Source organism: Palaemon carinicauda, chromosome 30 (genome assembly GCF_036898095.1).
Source record: "Palaemon carinicauda isolate YSFRI2023 chromosome 30, ASM3689809v2, whole genome shotgun sequence".
NCBI classification, from domain to species: Eukaryota; Metazoa; Arthropoda; class Malacostraca; order Decapoda; family Palaemonidae; genus Palaemon; species Palaemon carinicauda.
The window spans coordinates 54,104,325-54,124,139 of record NC_090754.1 but is presented as its reverse complement, the minus strand read 5'-3'; the positions used below and the strand labels follow the sequence as shown (position 1 = coordinate 54,124,139).

The following is a 19,815-nucleotide window of genomic DNA, read 5'->3' as shown; positions in this document are numbered from 1 at the left end:
TACAGCATAGAGTCATTTTATGGGTATAAATGTGGTCATCGCATATTTTCTCTCTCCGGCTAAAATTATAGAAGATATATGAGATTTTATTGAAAAAGGGCCCTATTTTTGGGGTCCGAATCGAGTAAGGGCCGGGGTCAGAGATAGTGTACCAAAATTTTCGGTGTCAGATTTTGTGTTAGACTACACCATAGAGTTGTTTTATGGGTATAAATGTGGTCATCGCATATTTTCTCTCTCCGGCTAAAATTATAGAAGATATATGAGATTTTATTGAAAAAGGGCCCTATTTTTGGGGTCCAAATCGAGTAAGGGCCGGGGTCAGAGATAATGTCCCAAAATTTTCGGTGTCATATTTTGTGTTAGACTAGAGCATAGAGTTGTTTTATGGGTATAAATGTGGTCATCGCATATTTTAGCTCTCCGGCTAAAATTTTAGAAGATATATGAGATTTTATTGAAAAAGGGCCTTATTTTTGGGGGTCCGAATCGAGTAAGGGCCGGGGTCAGAGATAATGTCCCTAAATTTTTGGTGTCAGATTTTGTGTTAGACTACAGCATAGAGTCGTTTTATGGGTATAAATGTGGTCATCGCATATTTTCGCTCTCCGGCTAAAATCTTAGAAGATATATGAGATTTTATTGAAAAAGGGCCTTATTTTTGGGGGTCCGAATCGAGTAAGGGGTCAGAGATAATGTCCCTAAATTTTTGGTGTCAGATTTTGTGTTAGACTGCAGCATAGAGTCGTTTTATGGGTATAAATGTGGTCATCGCATATTTTCGCTGTCCGACTAAAGTATAGAAGATATATGAGATTTTCTTGAAAAAGGGCCCTATTTTTGGGGTCCGAATCGAGTAAGGGCCGGGGTCAGAGAAAATGTCCTAAAATTTTCGGTGTCAGATTTTGTGTTAGACTGCAGCATAGATTCGTTTTATGGGTATATATGTGGTCATCGCATATTTTCGCTGTCCGACTAAAATTATAGGAGATATATGAGATTTTCTAGAAAATAGACCCTATTTTTGGGGTCCGAATCGAGTAAGGGCCGGGGTCAGAGAAAATGTCCCAAAATTTTCCGTGTCAGATTTTGTGTTAGTCTGCAGCATAGATTCGTTTTATGGGTATAAATGTGGTAATCGCATATTTTCGCTCTCAAGCTAAAATTATAGAAGATATATGAGATTTTATTGAAAAAGGGCCCTATTTTTGGGGTCCGAATCGAGTAATTTTCGGTGTCAGCATAGAGTCGTTTTAGGGGTATAAATGTGGTCATCGCATATTTTCGCTCTGAAGCTAAAATTATATTAGATATATGAGATTTTATTGAAAAAGGGCCCTATTTTTGGGGTCCTTATCGAGTAAGGGCCGGGGTCGGAGATAATGTCCCAAAATTTTCGGTGTCAGACTTTTGTGTTAGACTACAGCATAGAGTCGTTTTATGGGTATAAATGTGGTCATCGCATATTTTCTCTCTCCGGCTAAAATTATAGAAGATATATGAGATTTTATTGAAAAAGGGCCCTATTTTTGGGGTCCCAATCGAGTAAGGGCCGGGGTCAGAGATGATGTCCCAAAATTTTCGGCGTCAGATTTTGTGTTAGACTACAGCATAGAGTCGTTTTATGGGTATAAATGTGGTCATCGCATATTTTCGCTCTCCGGCTAAAATTATAGAAGATATATGAGATTTTATTGAAAAAGGGCCCTATTTTTGAGGTCCGAATCGAGTAAGGGCCGGGGTCAGAGATAATGTCCCAAAATTTTCGGTGTCAGATTTTGTGTTAGACTACAGCATAGAGTCTCTTTATGGGTATAAATTTGGTCATCGCATATTTTCGCTCTCCGGCTAAAATCATAGAAGATATATGAGATTTTATTGAAAAAGGGCCCTATTTCTGGGGGTCCGAATCGAGTAAGGGCCGGGGTCAGAGATAATGTCCCAAAATTTTCGGTGTCAGATTTTGTGTTAGACTACAGCATAGAGTCTCTTTATGGGTATAAATGTGGTCATCGCATAGTTTCGCTCTCCAGCTAAAATCATAAAAGATATGAGATTTTATTGAAAAAGGGCCCTATTTTTGGGGTCCGAATCGAGTAAGGGCCGGGGTCAGAGGTGATGTCCCAAAATTTTCGGCGTCAGATTTTGTGTTAGACTACAGCATAGAGTCTCTTTATGGGTATAAATGTGGTCATCGCATATTTTCGCTCTCCGGCTAAAATCATAGAAGATATATGAGATTTTCTTGAAAAAGGGCCCTATTTTTGGGGTCCGAATCGAGTAAGGGCCGGGGTCAGAGAAAATGTCCCAAAATTTTCGGTGTCAGATTTTGTGTTAGACTGCAGCATAGATTCGTTTTATGGGCATATATGTGGTCATCGCATATTTTCGCTGTCCGACTAAAATTATAGGAGATATATGAGATTTTCTAGAAAATAAGCCCTATTTTTGGGGTCCGAATCGAGTAAGGGCCGGGGTCAGAGAAAATGTCCCAAAATTTTCGGTGTCAGATTATGTGTTAGACTGCAGCATAGATTCGTTTTATGGGTATAAATGTGGTCATCGCATATTTTCGCTGTCCGACTAAAATTATAGGAGATATATGAGATTTTCTAGAAAATAGGCCCTATTTTTGGGGTCCGAATCTAGTAACGGCCGGGGTCAGAGAAAATGTCCCAAAATTTTCCGTGTCAGATTTTGTGTTAGTCTGCAGCATAGATTCGTTTTATGGGTATAAATGTGGTAATCGCATATTTTCGCTCTCAAGCTAAAATTATAGAAGATATATGAGATTTTATTGAAAAAGGGCCCTATTTTTGGGGTCCGAATCGAGTAAGGGCCGGGGTTAGAGATAGTGTCCCAAAATTTTCGGTGTCAGATTTTGTGTTAGACTACACCATAGAGTCGTTTTATGGGTATAAATGTGGTCATCGCATATTTTCGCTCTCCGGCTAAAATTATAGAAGATATATGAGATTTTATTGAAAAAGGGCCCTATTTTTGGGGTCCGAATCTAGTAAGGGCCGAGGTCAGAGAAAATGTCCCAAAATTTTAGGTGTCAGATTTTGTGTTAGACTGCAGCATAGATTCGTTTTATGGGTATATATGTGGTCATCGCATATTTTCGCTGTCCGACTAAAATTATAGGAGATATATGAGATTTTCTAGAAAATAAGCCCTATTTTTGGGGTCCGAATCGAGTAAGGGCCGGGGTCAGAGAAAATGTCCCAAAATTTTCGGTGTCAGATTTTGTGTTAGACTGCAGCATAGATTCGTTTTATGGGTATATATGTGGTCATCGCATATTTTCGCAGTCCGACTAAAATTATAGGAGATATATGAGATTTTCTGGAAAATAGGCCCTATTTTTGGGGTCCGAATCTAGTAACGGCCGGGGTCAGAGAAAATGTCCCAAAATTTTCCGTGTCAGATTTTGTGTAAGTCTGCAGCATAGATTCGTTTTATGGGTATAAATGTGGTAATCGCATATTTTCGCTCTCAAGCTAAAATTATAGAAGATATATGAGATTTTATTGAAAAAGGGCCCTATTTTTGGGGTCCGAATCGAGTAATTTTCGGTGTCAGCATAGAGTCATTTTAGGGGTATAAATGTGGTCATCGAATATTTTCGCTCTGAAGCTAAAATTATATTAGATATATGATATTTTATTGAAAAAGGGCCCTATTTTTGGGGTCCTTATCGAGTAAGGGCCGCGGTCAGAAATAATGTCCCAAAATTTTCGGTGTCAGACTTTTGTGTTAGACTAAAGCATAGAGTCGTTTTATGGGTATAAATGTGGTCATCGCATATTTTCGCTCTCCAGCTAAAATCAAAGAAGATATGAGATTTTATTGAAAAAGGGCCCTATTTTGGGGGTCCGAATCGAGTAAGGGCCGGGGTCAGAGATGATGTCCCAAAATTTTCGGCGTCAGATTTTGTGTTAGACTACAGCATAGAGTCGTTTTATGAGTATAAATGTGGTCATCGCATATTTTCGCTGTCCGGCTAAAATTATAGAAGATATATGAGATTTTATTGAAAAATGGCCCTATTTTTGGGGTCCGAATCGAGTAAGGGCCTGGGGTCAAAGATAATGTCCCAAAATTTTCGGTGTCAGATTTTGTGTTAGACTACAGCATAGAATCGTTTTATGAGTATAAATGTGGTCATCGCATATTTTCTCTCTCCGGCTAAAATTATAGAAGATATATGAGATTTTATTGAAAAAGGGCCCTATTTTTGGGGTCCGAATCGAGTAAGGGCCGGGGTCAGAGATAATGTCCCAAAATTTTCGGTGTCAGACTCTTGTGTTAGACTACAGCATAGAGTCATTTTATGGGTATAAATGTGGTCATCGCATATTTTCTCTCTCCGGCTAAAATTATAGAAGATATATGAGATTTTATTGAAAAAGGGCCCTATTTTTGGGGTCCGAATCGAGTAAGGGCCGGGGTCAGAGATAGTGTACCAAAATTTTCGGTGTCAGATTTTGTGTTAGACTACACCATAGAGTTGTTTTATGGGTATAAATGTGGTCATCGCATATTTTCTCTCTCCGGCTAAAATTATAGAAGATATATGAGATTTTATTGAAAAAGGGCCCTATTTTTGGGGTCCAAATCGAGTAAGGGCCGGGGTCAGAGATAATGTCCCAAAATTTTCGGTGTCATATTTTGTGTTAGACTAGAGCATAGAGTTGTTTTATGGGTATAAATGTGGTCATCGCATATTTTAGCTCTCCGGCTAAAATTTTAGAAGATATATGAGATTTTATTGAAAAAGGGCCTTATTTTTGGGGGTCCGAATCGAGTAAGGGCCGGGGTCAGAGATAATGTCCCTAAATTTTTGGTGTCAGATTTTGTGTTAGACTACAGCATAGAGTCGTTTTATGGGTATAAATGTGGTCATCGCATATTTTCGCTCTCCGGCTAAAATCTTAGAAGATATATGAGATTTTATTGAAAAAGGGCCTTATTTTTGGGGGTCCGAATCGAGTAAGGGGTCAGAGATAATGTCCCTAAATTTTTGGTGTCAGATTTTGTGTTAGACTGCAGCATAGAGTCGTTTTATGGGTATAAATGTGGTCATCGCATATTTTCGCTGTCCGACTAAAGTATAGAAGATATATGAGATTTTCTTGAAAAAGGGCCCTATTTTTGGGGTCCGAATCGAGTAAGGGCCGGGGTCAGAGAAAATGTCCTAAAATTTTCGGTGTCAGATTTTGTGTTAGACTGCAGCATAGATTCGTTTTATGGGTATATATGTGGTCATCGCATATTTTCGCTGTCCGACTAAAATTATAGGAGATATATGAGATTTTCTAGAAAATAGACCCTATTTTTGGGGTCCGAATCGAGTAAGGGCCGGGGTCAGAGAAAATGTCCCAAAATTTTCCGTGTCAGATTTTGTGTTAGTCTGCAGCATAGATTCGTTTTATGGGTATAAATGTGGTAATCGCATATTTTCGCTCTCAAGCTAAAATTATAGAAGATATATGAGATTTTATTGAAAAAGGGCCCTATTTTTGGGGTCCGAATCGAGTAATTTTCGGTGTCAGCATAGAGTCGTTTTAGGGGTATAAATGTGGTCATCGCATATTTTCGCTCTGAAGCTAAAATTATATTAGATATATGAGATTTTATTGAAAAAGGGCCCTATTTTTGGGGTCCTTATCGAGTAAGGGCCGGGGTCGGAGATAATGTCCCAAAATTTTCGGTGTCAGACTTTTGTGTTAGACTACAGCATAGAGTCGTTTTATGGGTATAAATGTGGTCATCGCATATTTTCTCTCTCCGGCTAAAATTATAGAAGATATATGAGATTTTATTGAAAAAGGGCCCTATTTTTGGGGTCCCAATCGAGTAAGGGCCGGGGTCAGAGATGATGTCCCAAAATTTTCGGCGTCAGATTTTGTGTTAGACTACAGCATAGAGTCGTTTTATGGGTATAAATGTGGTCATCGCATATTTTCGCTCTCCGGCTAAAATTATAGAAGATATATGAGATTTTATTGAAAAAGGGCCCTATTTTTGAGGTCCGAATCGAGTAAGGGCCGGGGTCAGAGATAATGTCCCAAAATTTTCGGTGTCAGATTTTGTGTTAGACTACAGCATAGAGTCTCTTTATGGGTATAAATTTGGTCATCGCATATTTTCGCTCTCCGGCTAAAATCATAGAAGATATATGAGATTTTATTGAAAAAGGGCCCTATTTCTGGGGGTCCGAATCGAGTAAGGGCCGGGGTCAGAGATAATGTCCCAAAATTTTCGGTGTCAGATTTTGTGTTAGACTACAGCATAGAGTCTCTTTATGGGTATAAATGTGGTCATCGCATAGTTTCGCTCTCCAGCTAAAATCATAAAAGATATGAGATTTTATTGAAAAAGGGCCCTATTTTTGGGGTCCGAATCGAGTAAGGGCCGGGGTCAGAGGTGATGTCCCAAAATTTTCGGCGTCAGATTTTGTGTTAGACTACAGCATAGAGTCTCTTTATGGGTATAAATGTGGTCATCGCATATTTTCGCTCTCCGGCTAAAATCATAGAAGATATATGAGATTTTATTGAAAAAGGGCACTATTTCTGGGGGTCCGAATCGAGTAAGGGCCGGGGTCAGAGATAATGTCCCAAAATTTTCGGTGTCAGATTTTGTGTTAGACTACAGCATAGAGTCGTTTTATGAGTATAAATGTGGTCATCGCATATTTTTGCTCTCCGGCTAAAATTATAGAAGATATATGAGATTTTATTGAAAAAGGGCCCTATTTTTGGGGTCCGAATCGAGTAAGGGCCTGGGGTCAAAGATAATGTCCCAAAATTTTCGGTGTCAGATTTTGTGTTAGACTACAGCATAGAGTCGTTTTATGAATATAAATGTGGTCATCGCATATTTTTGCTCTCCGGCTAAAATCATAGAAGATATATGAGATTTTATTGAAAAAGGGCCCTATTTCTGGGGGTCCGAATCGAGTAAGGGCCGGGGTCAGAGATAATGTCCCAAAATTTTCGGCGTCAGATTTTGTGTTAGACTACAGCATAGAGTCGTTTTATGGGTATAAATGTGGTCATCGCATATTTTCGCTCTCCGGCTAACATTATAGAAGATATATGAGATTTTATTGAAAAAGGGCCCTATTTTGGAGGTCCGAATCGAGAAAGGGCCGGGGTCAGAGATAATGTCCCAAAATTTTCGGTGTCAGATTTTGTGTTAGACTACAGCATAGAGTCGTTTTATGAGTATAAATGTGGTCATCGCATATTTTCGCTCTCCGGCTAAAATCATAGAAGATATATGAGATTTTATTGAAAAAGGGCCCTATTTCTGGGGGTCCGAATCGAGTAAGGGCCGGGGTCAGAGATAATGTCTCAAAATTTTCGGTGTCAGATTTTGTGTTAGACTACAGCATAGAGTCTCTTTATGGGTATAAATGTGGTCATCGCATAGTTTCGCTCTCCAGCTAAAATCATAAAAGATATGAGATTTTATTGAAAAAGGGCCCTATTTTTGGGGTCCGAATCGAGTAAGGGCCGGGGTCAGAGATGATGTCCCAAAATTTTCGGCGTCAGATTTTGTGTTAGACTACAGCATAGAGTCTCTTTATGGGTATAAATGTGGTCATCGCATATTTTCGCTCTCCGGCTAAAATCATAGAAGATATATGAGATTTTATTGAAAAAGGGCCCTATTTCTGGGGGTCCGAATCGAGTAAGGGCCGGGGTCAGAGATAATGTCCCAAAATTTTCGTTGTCAGATTTTGTGTTAGACTACAGCATAGAGTCGTTTTATGAGTATAAATGTGGTCATCGCATATTTTTGCTCTCCGGCTAAAATTATAGAAGATTTATTAGATTTTATTGAAAAAGGGCCCTATTTTTGGGGTCCGAATCGAGTAAGGGCCTGGGGTCAAAGATAATGTCCCAAAATTTTCGGTGTCAGATTTTGTGTTAGACTACAGCATAGAGTCGTTTTATGAGTATAAATGTGGTCATCGCATATTTTCGCTCTCCGGCTAAAATTATAGAAGATATATGAGATTTTATTGAAAAAGGGCCCTATTTTTGGGGTCCGAATCGAGTAAGGGCCGGGGTCAGAGGTAATGTCCCAAAATTTTCGGTGTCAGATTTTGTGTTAGACTACAGCATAGAGTCGTTTTATGAGTATAAATGTGGTCATCGCATATTTTTGCTCTCCGGCTAAAATTATAGAAGATATATGAGATTTTATTGAAAAAGGGCCCTATTTTTGGGGTCCGAATCGAGTATGGGCCTGGGGTCAAAGATAATGTCCCAAAATTTTCGGTGTCAGATTTTGTGTTAGACTACAGCATAGAGTTGTTTTATGAGTATAAATGTGGTCATCGCATATTTTTGCTCTCCGGCTAAAATCATAAAAGATATATGAGATTTTATTGAAAAAGGGCCCTATTTCTGGGGGTCCGAATCGAGTAAGGGCCGGGGTCAGAGATAATGTCCCAAAATTTTCGGTGTCAGATTTTGTGTTAGACTACAGCATAGATTCGTTTTATGGGTATAAATGTGGTCATCGCATATTTTCGCTCTCCGGCTAAAATTATAGAAAATATATGAGATTTTATTGAAAAAAGGCCCTATTTTTGGGGTCCTTATCGAGTAAGGGCCGGGGTCAGAGATAATGTCCCAAAATTTTCGGCGTCAGATTTTGTGTTAGACTAGAGCATAGATTCGTTTTATGGGTATAAATGTGGTCATCGCATATTTTCGCTGTCCGACTAAAATCATAGAAGATATTAGATTTTCTTGAAAAAAGGCCCTCTTTTCGGGGTCCGAATCTAGTAAGGTCAGAGAAAATGTCCCAAAATTTCCCGTGTCAGATTTGATGTTAGTCTGCACCATAGATTTGTTTTATGGGTATATATGTGGTCATCGCATATTTCCGCTTTATGACTAAAATTATAGAAGATATATGAGATTTTCTTGAAAAAAGGCCCTTTCTTTGAGGTCCGAATCTAGTAAGGGCCGGGGTCAGAAAAAAAATGTCCAAAAATTTACGGTGTCAGATTTTGCTGTTTCGATTGTCATAAGACTGCGCAGCGTAAAAATTAACAATACGCTATTCTATTAATCTTAGAAAAAAGATCGGTGATTAAAAGAACGAATACTAAAAAGACAAAAATTCTTATAATAAGTTAGAATTCCTATCATTCATTAAGAAAGGAATATCAACATACTACGTAGTACTATGTATCTACGTCACACGATTGTGACGCAATAGCTTACGTCACACGATTGTGACGCAATAGGTTACGTCACACGACTGTGACGCAATAGCTTACGTCACACGACTGTGACGCAATAGCTTACGTCACACGATTGTGACGCAATAGCTTACGTCACACGACTGTGACGCAATAGCTTACGTCACACGATTGTGACGCAATAGCTTACGTCACACGATTGTGACGCAATAGCTTACGTCACACGATTGTGACGCAATAGCTTACGTCACACGAGTGTGACGTCATAGAGTTGGCGGAAACGATGTCCGCCATCATGTTTAAAGAGTGTCAACGTTAGTTTTACGGTAGGGGGAAAGAACTCCCAACCTATCTGTGTAAAGTCTACACACGATTTTAAAACACTAACACTCGGTAAAAACAATACCCAATCAGCGAAGGCTAAAAGTAAATTGTACAGAACCAAAATAACTGTAATATACAGATTACAGCGAGTAAGAATTCCAACGATGTTACTGCTGGGGTCGGCAGAGAAGATATGAATATCCATGGGGTTGTTTCTAGATACCTCGCTAGGGGCGCACAGGTGGTACACCTGGCTATCCAATCGGGGATTGGCGCGAGTTTTTTTATTTTTCTACCGTGACGTCATGGACGTAAGCTATATACATAACTACCAAGTATTACATTGGTACATCATCAAATAAGGTAAACACACAGCCCATTCATTGTACATTCGAACTTCCAAGTATAACATTGGTACATCATCAAATGAGCTAAACACACAGCCCATTCATTGTACATTCGAACTTCCAAGTATTACATTGGTACATCATCAAATGAGCTAAACACACAGCCCATTCATTGTACATTCGAACTTCCAAGTATTACATTGGTACATCATCAAATGAGCTAAACACACAGCCCATTCATTGTACATTCGAACTTCCAAGTATTACATTGGTACATCATCAAATGAGCTAAACACACAGCCCATTCATTGTACATTCGAACTTCCAAGTATAACATTGGTACATCATCAAATGAGCTAAACACACAGCCCATTCATTGTACATTCGAACTTCCAAGTATAACATTGGTACATCATCAAATGAGCTAAACACACAGCCCATTCATTGTACATTCGAACTTCCAAGTATAACATTGGTACATCATCAAATGAGCTAAACACACAGCCCATTCATTGTACATTCGAACTTCCAAGTATAACATTGGTACATCATCAAATGAGCTAAACACACAGCCCATTCATTGTACATTCGAACTTCCAAGTATTACATTGGTACATCATCAAATGAGCTAAACACACAGCCCATTCATTGTACATTCGAACTTCCAAGTATAACATTGGTACATCATCAAATGAGCTAAACACACAGCCCATTCATTGTACATTCGAACTTCCAAGTATAACATTGGTACATCATCAAATGAGCTAAACACACAGCCCATTCATTGTACATTCGAACTTCCAAGTATAACATTGGTACATCATCAAATGAGCTAAACACACAGCCCATTCATTGTACATTCGAACTTCCAAGTATAACATTGGTACATCATCAAATGAGCTAAACACACAGCCCATTCATTGTACATTCGAACTTCCAAGTATAACATTGGTACATCATCAAATGAGCTAAACACACAGCCCATTCATTGTACATTCGAACTTCCAAGTATAACATTGGTACATCATCAAATGAGCTAAACACACAGCCCATTCATTGTACATTCGAACTTCCAAGTATAACATTGGTACATCATCAAATGAGCTAAACACACAGCCCATTCATTGTACATTCGAACTTCCAAGTATTACATTGGTACATCATCAAATGAGCTAAACACACAGCCCATTCATTGTACATTCGAACTTCCAAGTATAACATTGGTACATCATCAAATAAGCTAAACACACAGCCCATTCATTGTACATTCGAACTTCCAAGTATAAATTTAGTATTGTTTGCTTTTACCGAGATACTTGAATATGTAACCTTCTTAATACAATGGGTGTTAAAAAACAAAAAAGTAAACTAACCTGTGTCTGACCATTGTTTCCCAGAGGTCCTCCCGCTCGGGGGAAGGAGAACGAGACCGTAATCCGAGGGGAGGAGTTGTGCGCGTTGGGGTGGTCGGGCACGACACCTCGAGGGAAGGAGGACCCAGTTCGTAAGTAGGGGATGTAACGGTGGACTCCCGACGAGAGGAAACCTGAGAAGGTACTTCTGTACCAAAAGACAATGAAAGAACTACGTTAACGATCTTAATGATTATGAAAACATTAGAAATCTTAACGGCTATGAAAACTACATTTCAAAAGACAATGAAAGAACTACGGTAAAGATCTCAATGATTGTGAAAACAATAAAAATCTTAACGGCTATGAAAATTACATTAAAAATTCTTAACGGCAATGAAACTACATTACAAATCTTAACGGATATGATATCATAAACAAGGTCTAACTGTGATATATAACTGAGATCTTACATTGAAATACTTTACTGTTCATACAAAGATTGACACCATCTCATATACTCAGATCTAATTAAGTAAACTACTGTATATGTAAAATGTTTAAAAATATAAAATGTTTAAAAATGTATAATTCAAACTTCAAATATTCAATAAACAAAATCATCAACAGCATCTATTAATTCGTAACTGGTCAAATCCAATTAATTTCATACTTTGCTGTTCTACAGTTACTATCATAAATCTCAATTGAATCTTGAAATCTAAGAGTAACAACAATCTTGTTCTAATCAAAGACATGGAATTGAAATACCACAGACAACCACATCTACAGAACACAAGACTGAATAGCTGCTAACAAACAATGACACATCAGTCACCCACATGAAAGTAAAACTTCACAAGTGACTTATAATGATTGACAAAAGAATATAAATATGTACAAGGTACTATAGTCCATAACATTTCTACAATAAGCCCAATAATACTTTACTGATATGTAAAATGCAAGGGCCTCCAAAATACTCTATTATTCCTGTAATTTATACTTACAATGTAATTGAAACAGAATAATGAATTGTGTACATATACTGGAAGTCAAAACACGAGCGAAAGTTACGTAAACTCTGATCCCTAACCCTTTTACCCCTAGGCTATTTGGAAATTTCCAACCCTTAACCCCAAAGGGATTTTTTTTTTTCCCAGCACATTTTGCAGTATATTTTTTTAAATTTCTCTAACAGCCTTAATTTTTGTCATAGAGAGGTCAGGTTGGTCTCATTCTCTTGGAAAATGCCTGAAATTTCTCAAAAAATTATAAAAAATATGAAAAAAAAAAATTTTATAGCATTTTTTTGCAAGGACGTACCGGTACGTCCATGGGGGTAAAGGGATGAGTTTTGTGAAACGTACCAGTGCGTCCTTTGGGGGTAAAAGGGCTAATACAGTATATTACGGTTCATTTCGTGATTCTTCCAAGTCCTACCCTGAACATAATTCATAAATAAAATCAAGGACAATATTTGGATTTTTCATCTTTCCTTGTGATACAAGAGTATGGTGTGATAACCAAATAGATATGAAGGAACTCCAGACTGTTACCATAAGAGTTAAGATGCCCACCATCTAAAATGGCTTCTGACAAACTTGCATGTTAGAATTGCTTCAAGTATTCACATGCAGCATTATTGCTTTGTCAATAAGCATATGAGATCACAAAATCTTTTGGAATAAGTATTAAGCTTCTTACTTAAATGGTAGTTATTGTATAAGAAGCAATGATGTCAGTAAAGATCTTATTTAAATGGTAGCAATTGTAGAAAAAGCAATAATATCAGTAGAAAGTAGTTTGTATACCAGAATGCAGTAATATATCTAAAACAATGTTTTTATGATACTAAAATCTTACAAACAAACCCATTAATTATACATATGCTTAAACTTCATTGTCCAGATTTCTAGATTTTACCCCAAAATACAAAAAAAAAAAAAAAAAAAGGAGCTCCCTTAGGGAAGGAAACCATCGGCCAATCATTAAAGGTTTAACGGCGGCTCATAAATGGCAGAAGCAAGGGACAATGATATTTCCCTATCAAGCAGGAAAATGCCCTAGAGACTGACTATATATACATAGATCAGTGCCCAAACCCCTTTTCCACCCAAGCTAGGACCAAGGAGGGCAAGGCAATGGCTGCTGATGACTCAGCAGATAGACCTATAGGCTCCCCCAAACCCCCATCCTTAGCTCACAGGGATTTTGAGGTTGCAGCAACTAAAGGAACTAACGAGTTTGAGCAGGACTCGAACCCCAGACTGGCATTCACCAGTCAGGGAAGTTACCACATCGGCCACCACATTCTCATACATTATTTCACGAAGGCCGAGAAGAAGCTACTGGCTTGGTGGAAATAGAAAGAAAGGCTTTCAATATGTGATAAATGAGTTTGGCTTAAATAATCCAAGAATTTAAGAAGGCAGCTGAGTTTCTGAATATCTCAGATGGTAGCAAAGACTCTTAGATGTTGGGGACTCTACACCTTGGAAAATCAGTAAAACTTTCCTTGAAGTGACCATGATATACGCTGTAGTTCTTGGAAATACTGTACGTCATGGAATTTATATTTGGCAATGGTTTTGTTGGATATGCTTAATAAAATACTAAGTATGTAATCAGGATATGTCAAAAGACTCCTGGAAAAAAAGTCTGAAATCTAAAATTACGATACAAGCACTTAACCCTTTTACCTCCAGGCTCTTTGGAAATTTCCAACCCTTAACCCCCAGGGGGTTATTTTTGTCCCAGCACATTTTGCAGTATATTTTTTTTAAATTGCTCTAACAGACTTAATTTTTGTCATAGAGAGGTCAGGTTGGTCTCATTCTCTTGGAAAATGCCTGAATTTAAAAAAAAAAAATCATCAAAAATATGAAAAAAAAAAAAAAAAAAAAATATAGCATTTTTTTGTAAGGACGTGCCGGTACGTCCATGGGGGTAAAGGGATGGCTTTTGTGAAATGTACCAGTACGTCCTTTGGGGGTAAAGGGGTTAAAATCCAGAGGGTTCCAACTAAAGGTTTCTACTCTTCGCTCCTCTCTCTGCATTCTGACACTTTTCCAAAAGTCTTCATAATGAATTATCTGGCTATCCTATGACAACCTTGAGGCCTGAATGCTACACTTCTTTACGAACATAAGTTGGGAGGAAAATTAATATCATACGAAGACAAGGTTTCTCGTGCCTTTAGAGGCAAGGAGATGACAGGAGCTGTAATATTTTCTTAAAGACATTCATACTTGCATTACAGTCAGGAAAATTCAACTGTGTTGATGACTGGATGGCAAAAGACAAACTCCAAATTTCCCATCAGCAGTGAAAGCTCTTAGAAATTGTAGTTTAGAAGCTCGACACAAATAAATCAAAACTTTGATAAAGACTTTATTTCTATACACACCTAATGTTTATATTGATTCTCCATTGAAGCTGGTTAAACGCTGTCTACCCTAAAACTAAACTCTCCATTTTCTTTCCTTGTAATAACGTCGTCTCTCTGGGAACTTATTGAGATCATATGGCAGAGTGCGGCAATACTATCATGTGGGTAAGCCATATCTCCTTTGTCTTTCAGTTCTCTCAGTGACATGGGCCTATATAGATAGGCATTTTGTCTGAGATCAAGATTGTGAATTTACTTTTTGGGAAGTTCTATAGAAACTTGTTATTACCTCCATTACCGAAGTTGGGAGGAGGTTATATTTTCGCCCGTTTGTCTGTTTATCAGTTTAACAACTTTCTGGCCACAATTTTATTCAGAGAATAATGAAACTTTCAGGGATTAATTGTTACGTTGAGATGTGGACGCGATTCAATTTTGAAAGTGCCTAGGTCAAAGATCAAGGTTAAGGTCGAGCAAAAGGTCGACCAAATTAACCCTAACCTCAACCCCAAGTTTGCACACAGTTGTCACACAGACTTTAAATATGCCTACAGTCTAAAATGATTTTGAGAAAGGCAAGCTGGTTTCGAGAGATAAGCTGCCGTGGCGGATGTCTGCACTCTCAAGAGTGCTTTTATAGTTATTATAGATTAACCCTTTTACCCCCAGGCTATTGGGAAATTTCCAACCCTTAACCCCCAGGGGGTTAATTTTTTCCCCAGCACATTTTGCAGTATATTTTTTTTAAATTGCTCTAACAGCCTTAATTTTTGTCATAGAGAGGTCAGGTTGGTCTCATTCTCTTGGAAAATGCCTGAATTTTCTCAAAAAATTATCAAAAGTAAGAAAAAAAAAATTTTGATAGCATATTTTTGCAAGGACGTACCGGTACGTCCATGGGGGTAAAGGGATGGCTTTTGTGAAACGTACCAGTACGTCCTTTGGGTGTAAAAGGGGCAGACAAAGTACAAGTAAAGCAGATTATGAGACTGAATTAAGAAGGAAAAAACCTAAAATCAAGCAAAGCGGTAAAGCTGGGGATTATTCTTTCCCAAGCACCAATGACAAAGCAGGACGGGGATAGGGGACTATCTGCCTCTGCTCAACAACTAATTGATTGCTACTCTAGTTATTACCGGTAAGTAGAAAATCTTGAAGTCTTGTATAAGATAAGCACTACAGTACATTGCAAACAGTTGAATTCTTTCAAAACAGGTTAAAAATGAATTCTGAATAAATAACGAAAATAGAGGCTACGCACTAAGTGCAAGTCATGGAAGCCTTGTACAAGAAAAACACTACAGTACATTGCAAACAGTTGAATTCTTTCAAAACAGGTTAAAAATTAATTTAGAAATAATAAAAATAGAGGCTGTGCACTAAGTGCAAGTCATGGTGTAGACAGTGAATTTAGCTTTCTAGAAGCATTGTAAACATCTTGGAAGCTGTGCAGTAAAAATAAAAACTTCAGAAGTTACTTATAACTAAAAGGAAAAGCCAAAAATAGGAAGGAAGCACCACGAACCAAGTCGGAGTGTAATTATCAGGGGTCTCGACGGTAAAAAGAACAGCCATAAAAAGATAATGACAGGAGAAACCTTGGCAAGAGGATCGAGAAGGATAACACAGCATGACGGAGTTCTTCCTGGGAGTCTGGACAAAGTAGTTTAGCCATATGAAGGAATAATGGGATTGTGGTGAAACAGCCATAAGCTTATCTAATTGGGGATATTCAAATATGAAAAAACTTCATGCATACGTCATTAGTTTCATTTATAGGCTTTCTTCACATCTCTGGATGCTTGTTAATTGTGCGGGAAAAGGTTAGTCCACAGGACATCTTCACAGCTTGGCATGACACAATCTGTTCAGTGTTCAGTAAAGAACATACATGCTTGATATAAACAGAATAAAAAATCAGCCGCTTTTGGGCAAATTTCTTCAATTTGAAATAATTACCAGAATGTTTCAAGTAAAATCAAGTTGTTATTAGCATAGCAAACAACAAATTATATGACCTCTGATAAACGTCCATACTTCTTAAGCATCTAGCTAACTCTTTAGAATAGAATGATGCAACTCATTTTTACTTTTACGTAGCCTACATGTGCAAATTCATGAATCCCAAGACACTCATTGAAGTCGAAGGAAAGAAAACCTGTTGCGTCCACAATTTTTCCACTGCTTTCCAATTGCCTTTCATCCATCATTACTTACTCTTTAGCAATTTTAAACTTATTCCTCTCTTCTTCAGTCATTCAGCATTGTTTATTAAAAGAATTTAGTAACTCGGTGAATCGTTTTGACAGCTTGGAGATAATTTTGGCATGCCTATACAGGTACTGTATAAGATCTCGCCTTTATTCTATCACTGGGATGGAATTTTCTTTCCTCAGTTGCATAGTTAACTATGCAATTGTGGTTTCGATAGAAAAAATGTTGAACTAAGCACTATCCCTTGTATATTGCAAAAAAAAAAAAAAAAAAAACAGGGTGAACATAACATTACTTTTGTATGCCATCAAAAGGAAAAGTTTTGTACAGGTGCCAGAATGAGTATACCCTAAAGCTGAACAGAGCTTTCAGATAGATGCGGATAGGTACGAGACATGTGGTTATTACACTAATTGAAGAGTTGTATTATTACCTTTTTTTTTGTACGTGTGAAGTTGCTGAGACACTTCTCAATGTACTACTGCAGTTTGGAATTACTTTGTAATAATTGTATTATGCTTGCAAGATAGTTTTGACAATAATTTATGTAAGAACTACATACAGTACATTACTACAAAAATATATAAACTAAATTGCCAAACACTAATATTAAAAATAAAAAAAAAAACAATGAAATTCCACATACTTAATCCAAAGAGTATTTAAAAAAAATCATAAAAATATAAAGAATTGTGCACTTGCAGTGTATGAAGAAGACAAAAACATTAAAATATAAAAAATTCTCCATTTGCAGTGTATGAAGACAAAAACACTATTAAAATATAAAGAATTGTCCACTTGCAGTGTATGAAGAAGACAAAAACAATATTAAAATATGAAGAATTCTCCACTTGCAGTGTATGAAGAAGACAAAAACAATATTAAAATATAAAGAATTGTCCACTTAGAGTGTATGAAGACAAAAACACTATTAAAATATAAAGAATTGTCCACTTGCAGTGTATGAAGAAGACAAAAACAATATTAAAATATGAAGAATTCTCCACTTGCAGTGTATGAAGAAGACAAAAACAATATTAAAATATAAAGAATTGTCCACTTAGAGTGTATGAAGACAAAAACATTATTAAAATATAAAGAATTGTCCACTTGCAGTGTATGAAGAAGACAAATACACTATTAAGACAAATCATATAATAAACAGCAAGTACTCTACTGTTACTTTCAATACAGAACACCACATGAACACTAACTAAAGGGTCAAACTGGCTGGTTAATGACAACATACTTCTCCCGGCAAATGGACACATACCACAAATGATAAATGCGTTAGTCTTGCTTTCAGTGCTAAGAAGTGTCAGCTACAAGCCATTCCCATACTTAAGATATAATCTACTTTTGCTGTTTTTAGTTTATAATCACATATGACATTAACCCTTTTACCCCCAGGCTATTTGGAAATTTCCAACCCTTAACCCCCAAGGGGTTATTTTTTTCCCAGCACAATTTGCAGTATATATTTTTTAAATTGCTCTAACAGGCTTAATTTTTGTCATAGAGAGGTCAGGTTGGTCTCATTCTCTTGGAAAATGCCTGAATTTTCTCAAAAAAATATCAAAAAATATGAAAAACAAACTTTTATAACATTTTTTTTGCAAGGACGTACCGGTACGTCCATGGGGGTAAAGGGATGAGTTTTGTGAAACGTACCAGTACGTCCTTTGGGGGTAAAAGGGTTAACTAGAAATAAAGGGATTTTGACGAAGGAAAAATCTATTTCTGGGGAGAGACCTGTGTTGCCAGGTGAAAAGGTCCTTCTTCTTGTCACTTTTCTGATATAAATATATTTCAAATATACCAGAGAAAGTTAAAGCATTGGAATGCAGAGGTTACTACCCTCGCGCGAGCACCCTTAAGGGCGTCGTGTATGGAGAAAGGGCTTTAACTTTCTCTGGTATATTTGGAATATATTTATATCAGAAAAGTGACAAGAAGGACCTTTTCACCGGCGAACACAGGTCGACCGAGAAATTGCAAGATGATGAGCTTAAAAATTGCAATAGCAATGCATTAAATTTAAATATAACAACAAAAATTCCACCCTTTGATTAAATACGATATATGACTTGGAAAGGGGTGTAAAAAAATATGAGAAGTGTAGCCTACAATATGATAAAATGACGACCTTGCAATACTAAAGGGTTAAATACCAATACAAGTCAAGGTAATTTTGGAGTATATGAAGTTGCAGTGTCTCGGATCCTGTTCCTGTTTGTGGATAAAGTGTTTAAACGTTCAATCTAATAAAAAAGTGTTTACGTTACACTTGTATATTACCAAACGTTTAAGACATCCCTCTTTCATTGTCAACTTTGGGGACAGGAAGGAAAATACAGTGAATTAATGTGGGACTAAGAAAATTGAAAACTTTCAGTAACTAGGATGATAGAAAAATTGCTATGAATAAAAGTTAGTTAACTGGACAAAAGGTGAATAGACAACACAATTGGAAAGCCCTAAAGCCTGGTTTACACGCTACGATAAATTGTAGCGATTTGTTGAACACAGATAGTAACGATCTATTGGATGATTGAAAGAGCGTTTACATGCAACGATTTTTAATCCAATATTTTTAGTCTTTACTTGACCGTCATGGAAGAAACATTGCGCACCAGGACTTCACACTTCAGCAGTCAATCTGAAAATGAGCTAGATTGTAACGATATCTTGGAACCTTGTTTACACGCTCAAACTTGTCGTTACGATGCATATAGATTTGAGGCTTCTGGCACCAACCACTCAATCCAATTCCAACTCCAATTAATCGCTACGATCTCCTGTTAACACGTAACGACAAATTGTAACAACCTTTTCATTACAATAAATCGCTACAATTTATCATAGCGTGTAAACCGTGCTTAAGTGTGTTTTTGTGATAACATCTTCAATGTACAATAATTTAACATTTATTTACTATTAATACTATATTTTTAC

The 19,815-nt window shown here is 37.2% G+C and overlaps 2 protein-coding genes across 2 annotated transcripts in view; both read right to left on the bottom strand.

Annotated features, from left to right (window-relative positions):
- LOC137623532 (uncharacterized) overlaps positions 1–9,526 on the bottom strand; it is a 42,064-nt gene extending 32,538 nt beyond the window's left edge. The window contains exon 1 of the mRNA XM_068354366.1: positions 9,479–9,526. Coding sequence (XP_068210467.1) covers positions 9,479–9,526 — 48 coding nt within the window. The remainder of the gene's footprint in view (positions 1–9,478) is intronic.
- Positions 9,527–9,642: 116 nt separating this feature from the next.
- LOC137623531 (probable phosphorylase b kinase regulatory subunit alpha) overlaps positions 9,643–19,815 on the bottom strand; it is a 65,315-nt gene continuing 55,142 nt past the window's right edge. The window contains exons 17-18 of the mRNA XM_068354365.1: positions 11,277–11,463; positions 9,643–9,652 (exon numbers count right to left, since the gene is read on the bottom strand). Coding sequence (XP_068210466.1) covers positions 9,643–9,652; positions 11,277–11,463 — 197 coding nt within the window. The remainder of the gene's footprint in view (positions 9,653–11,276; positions 11,464–19,815) is intronic.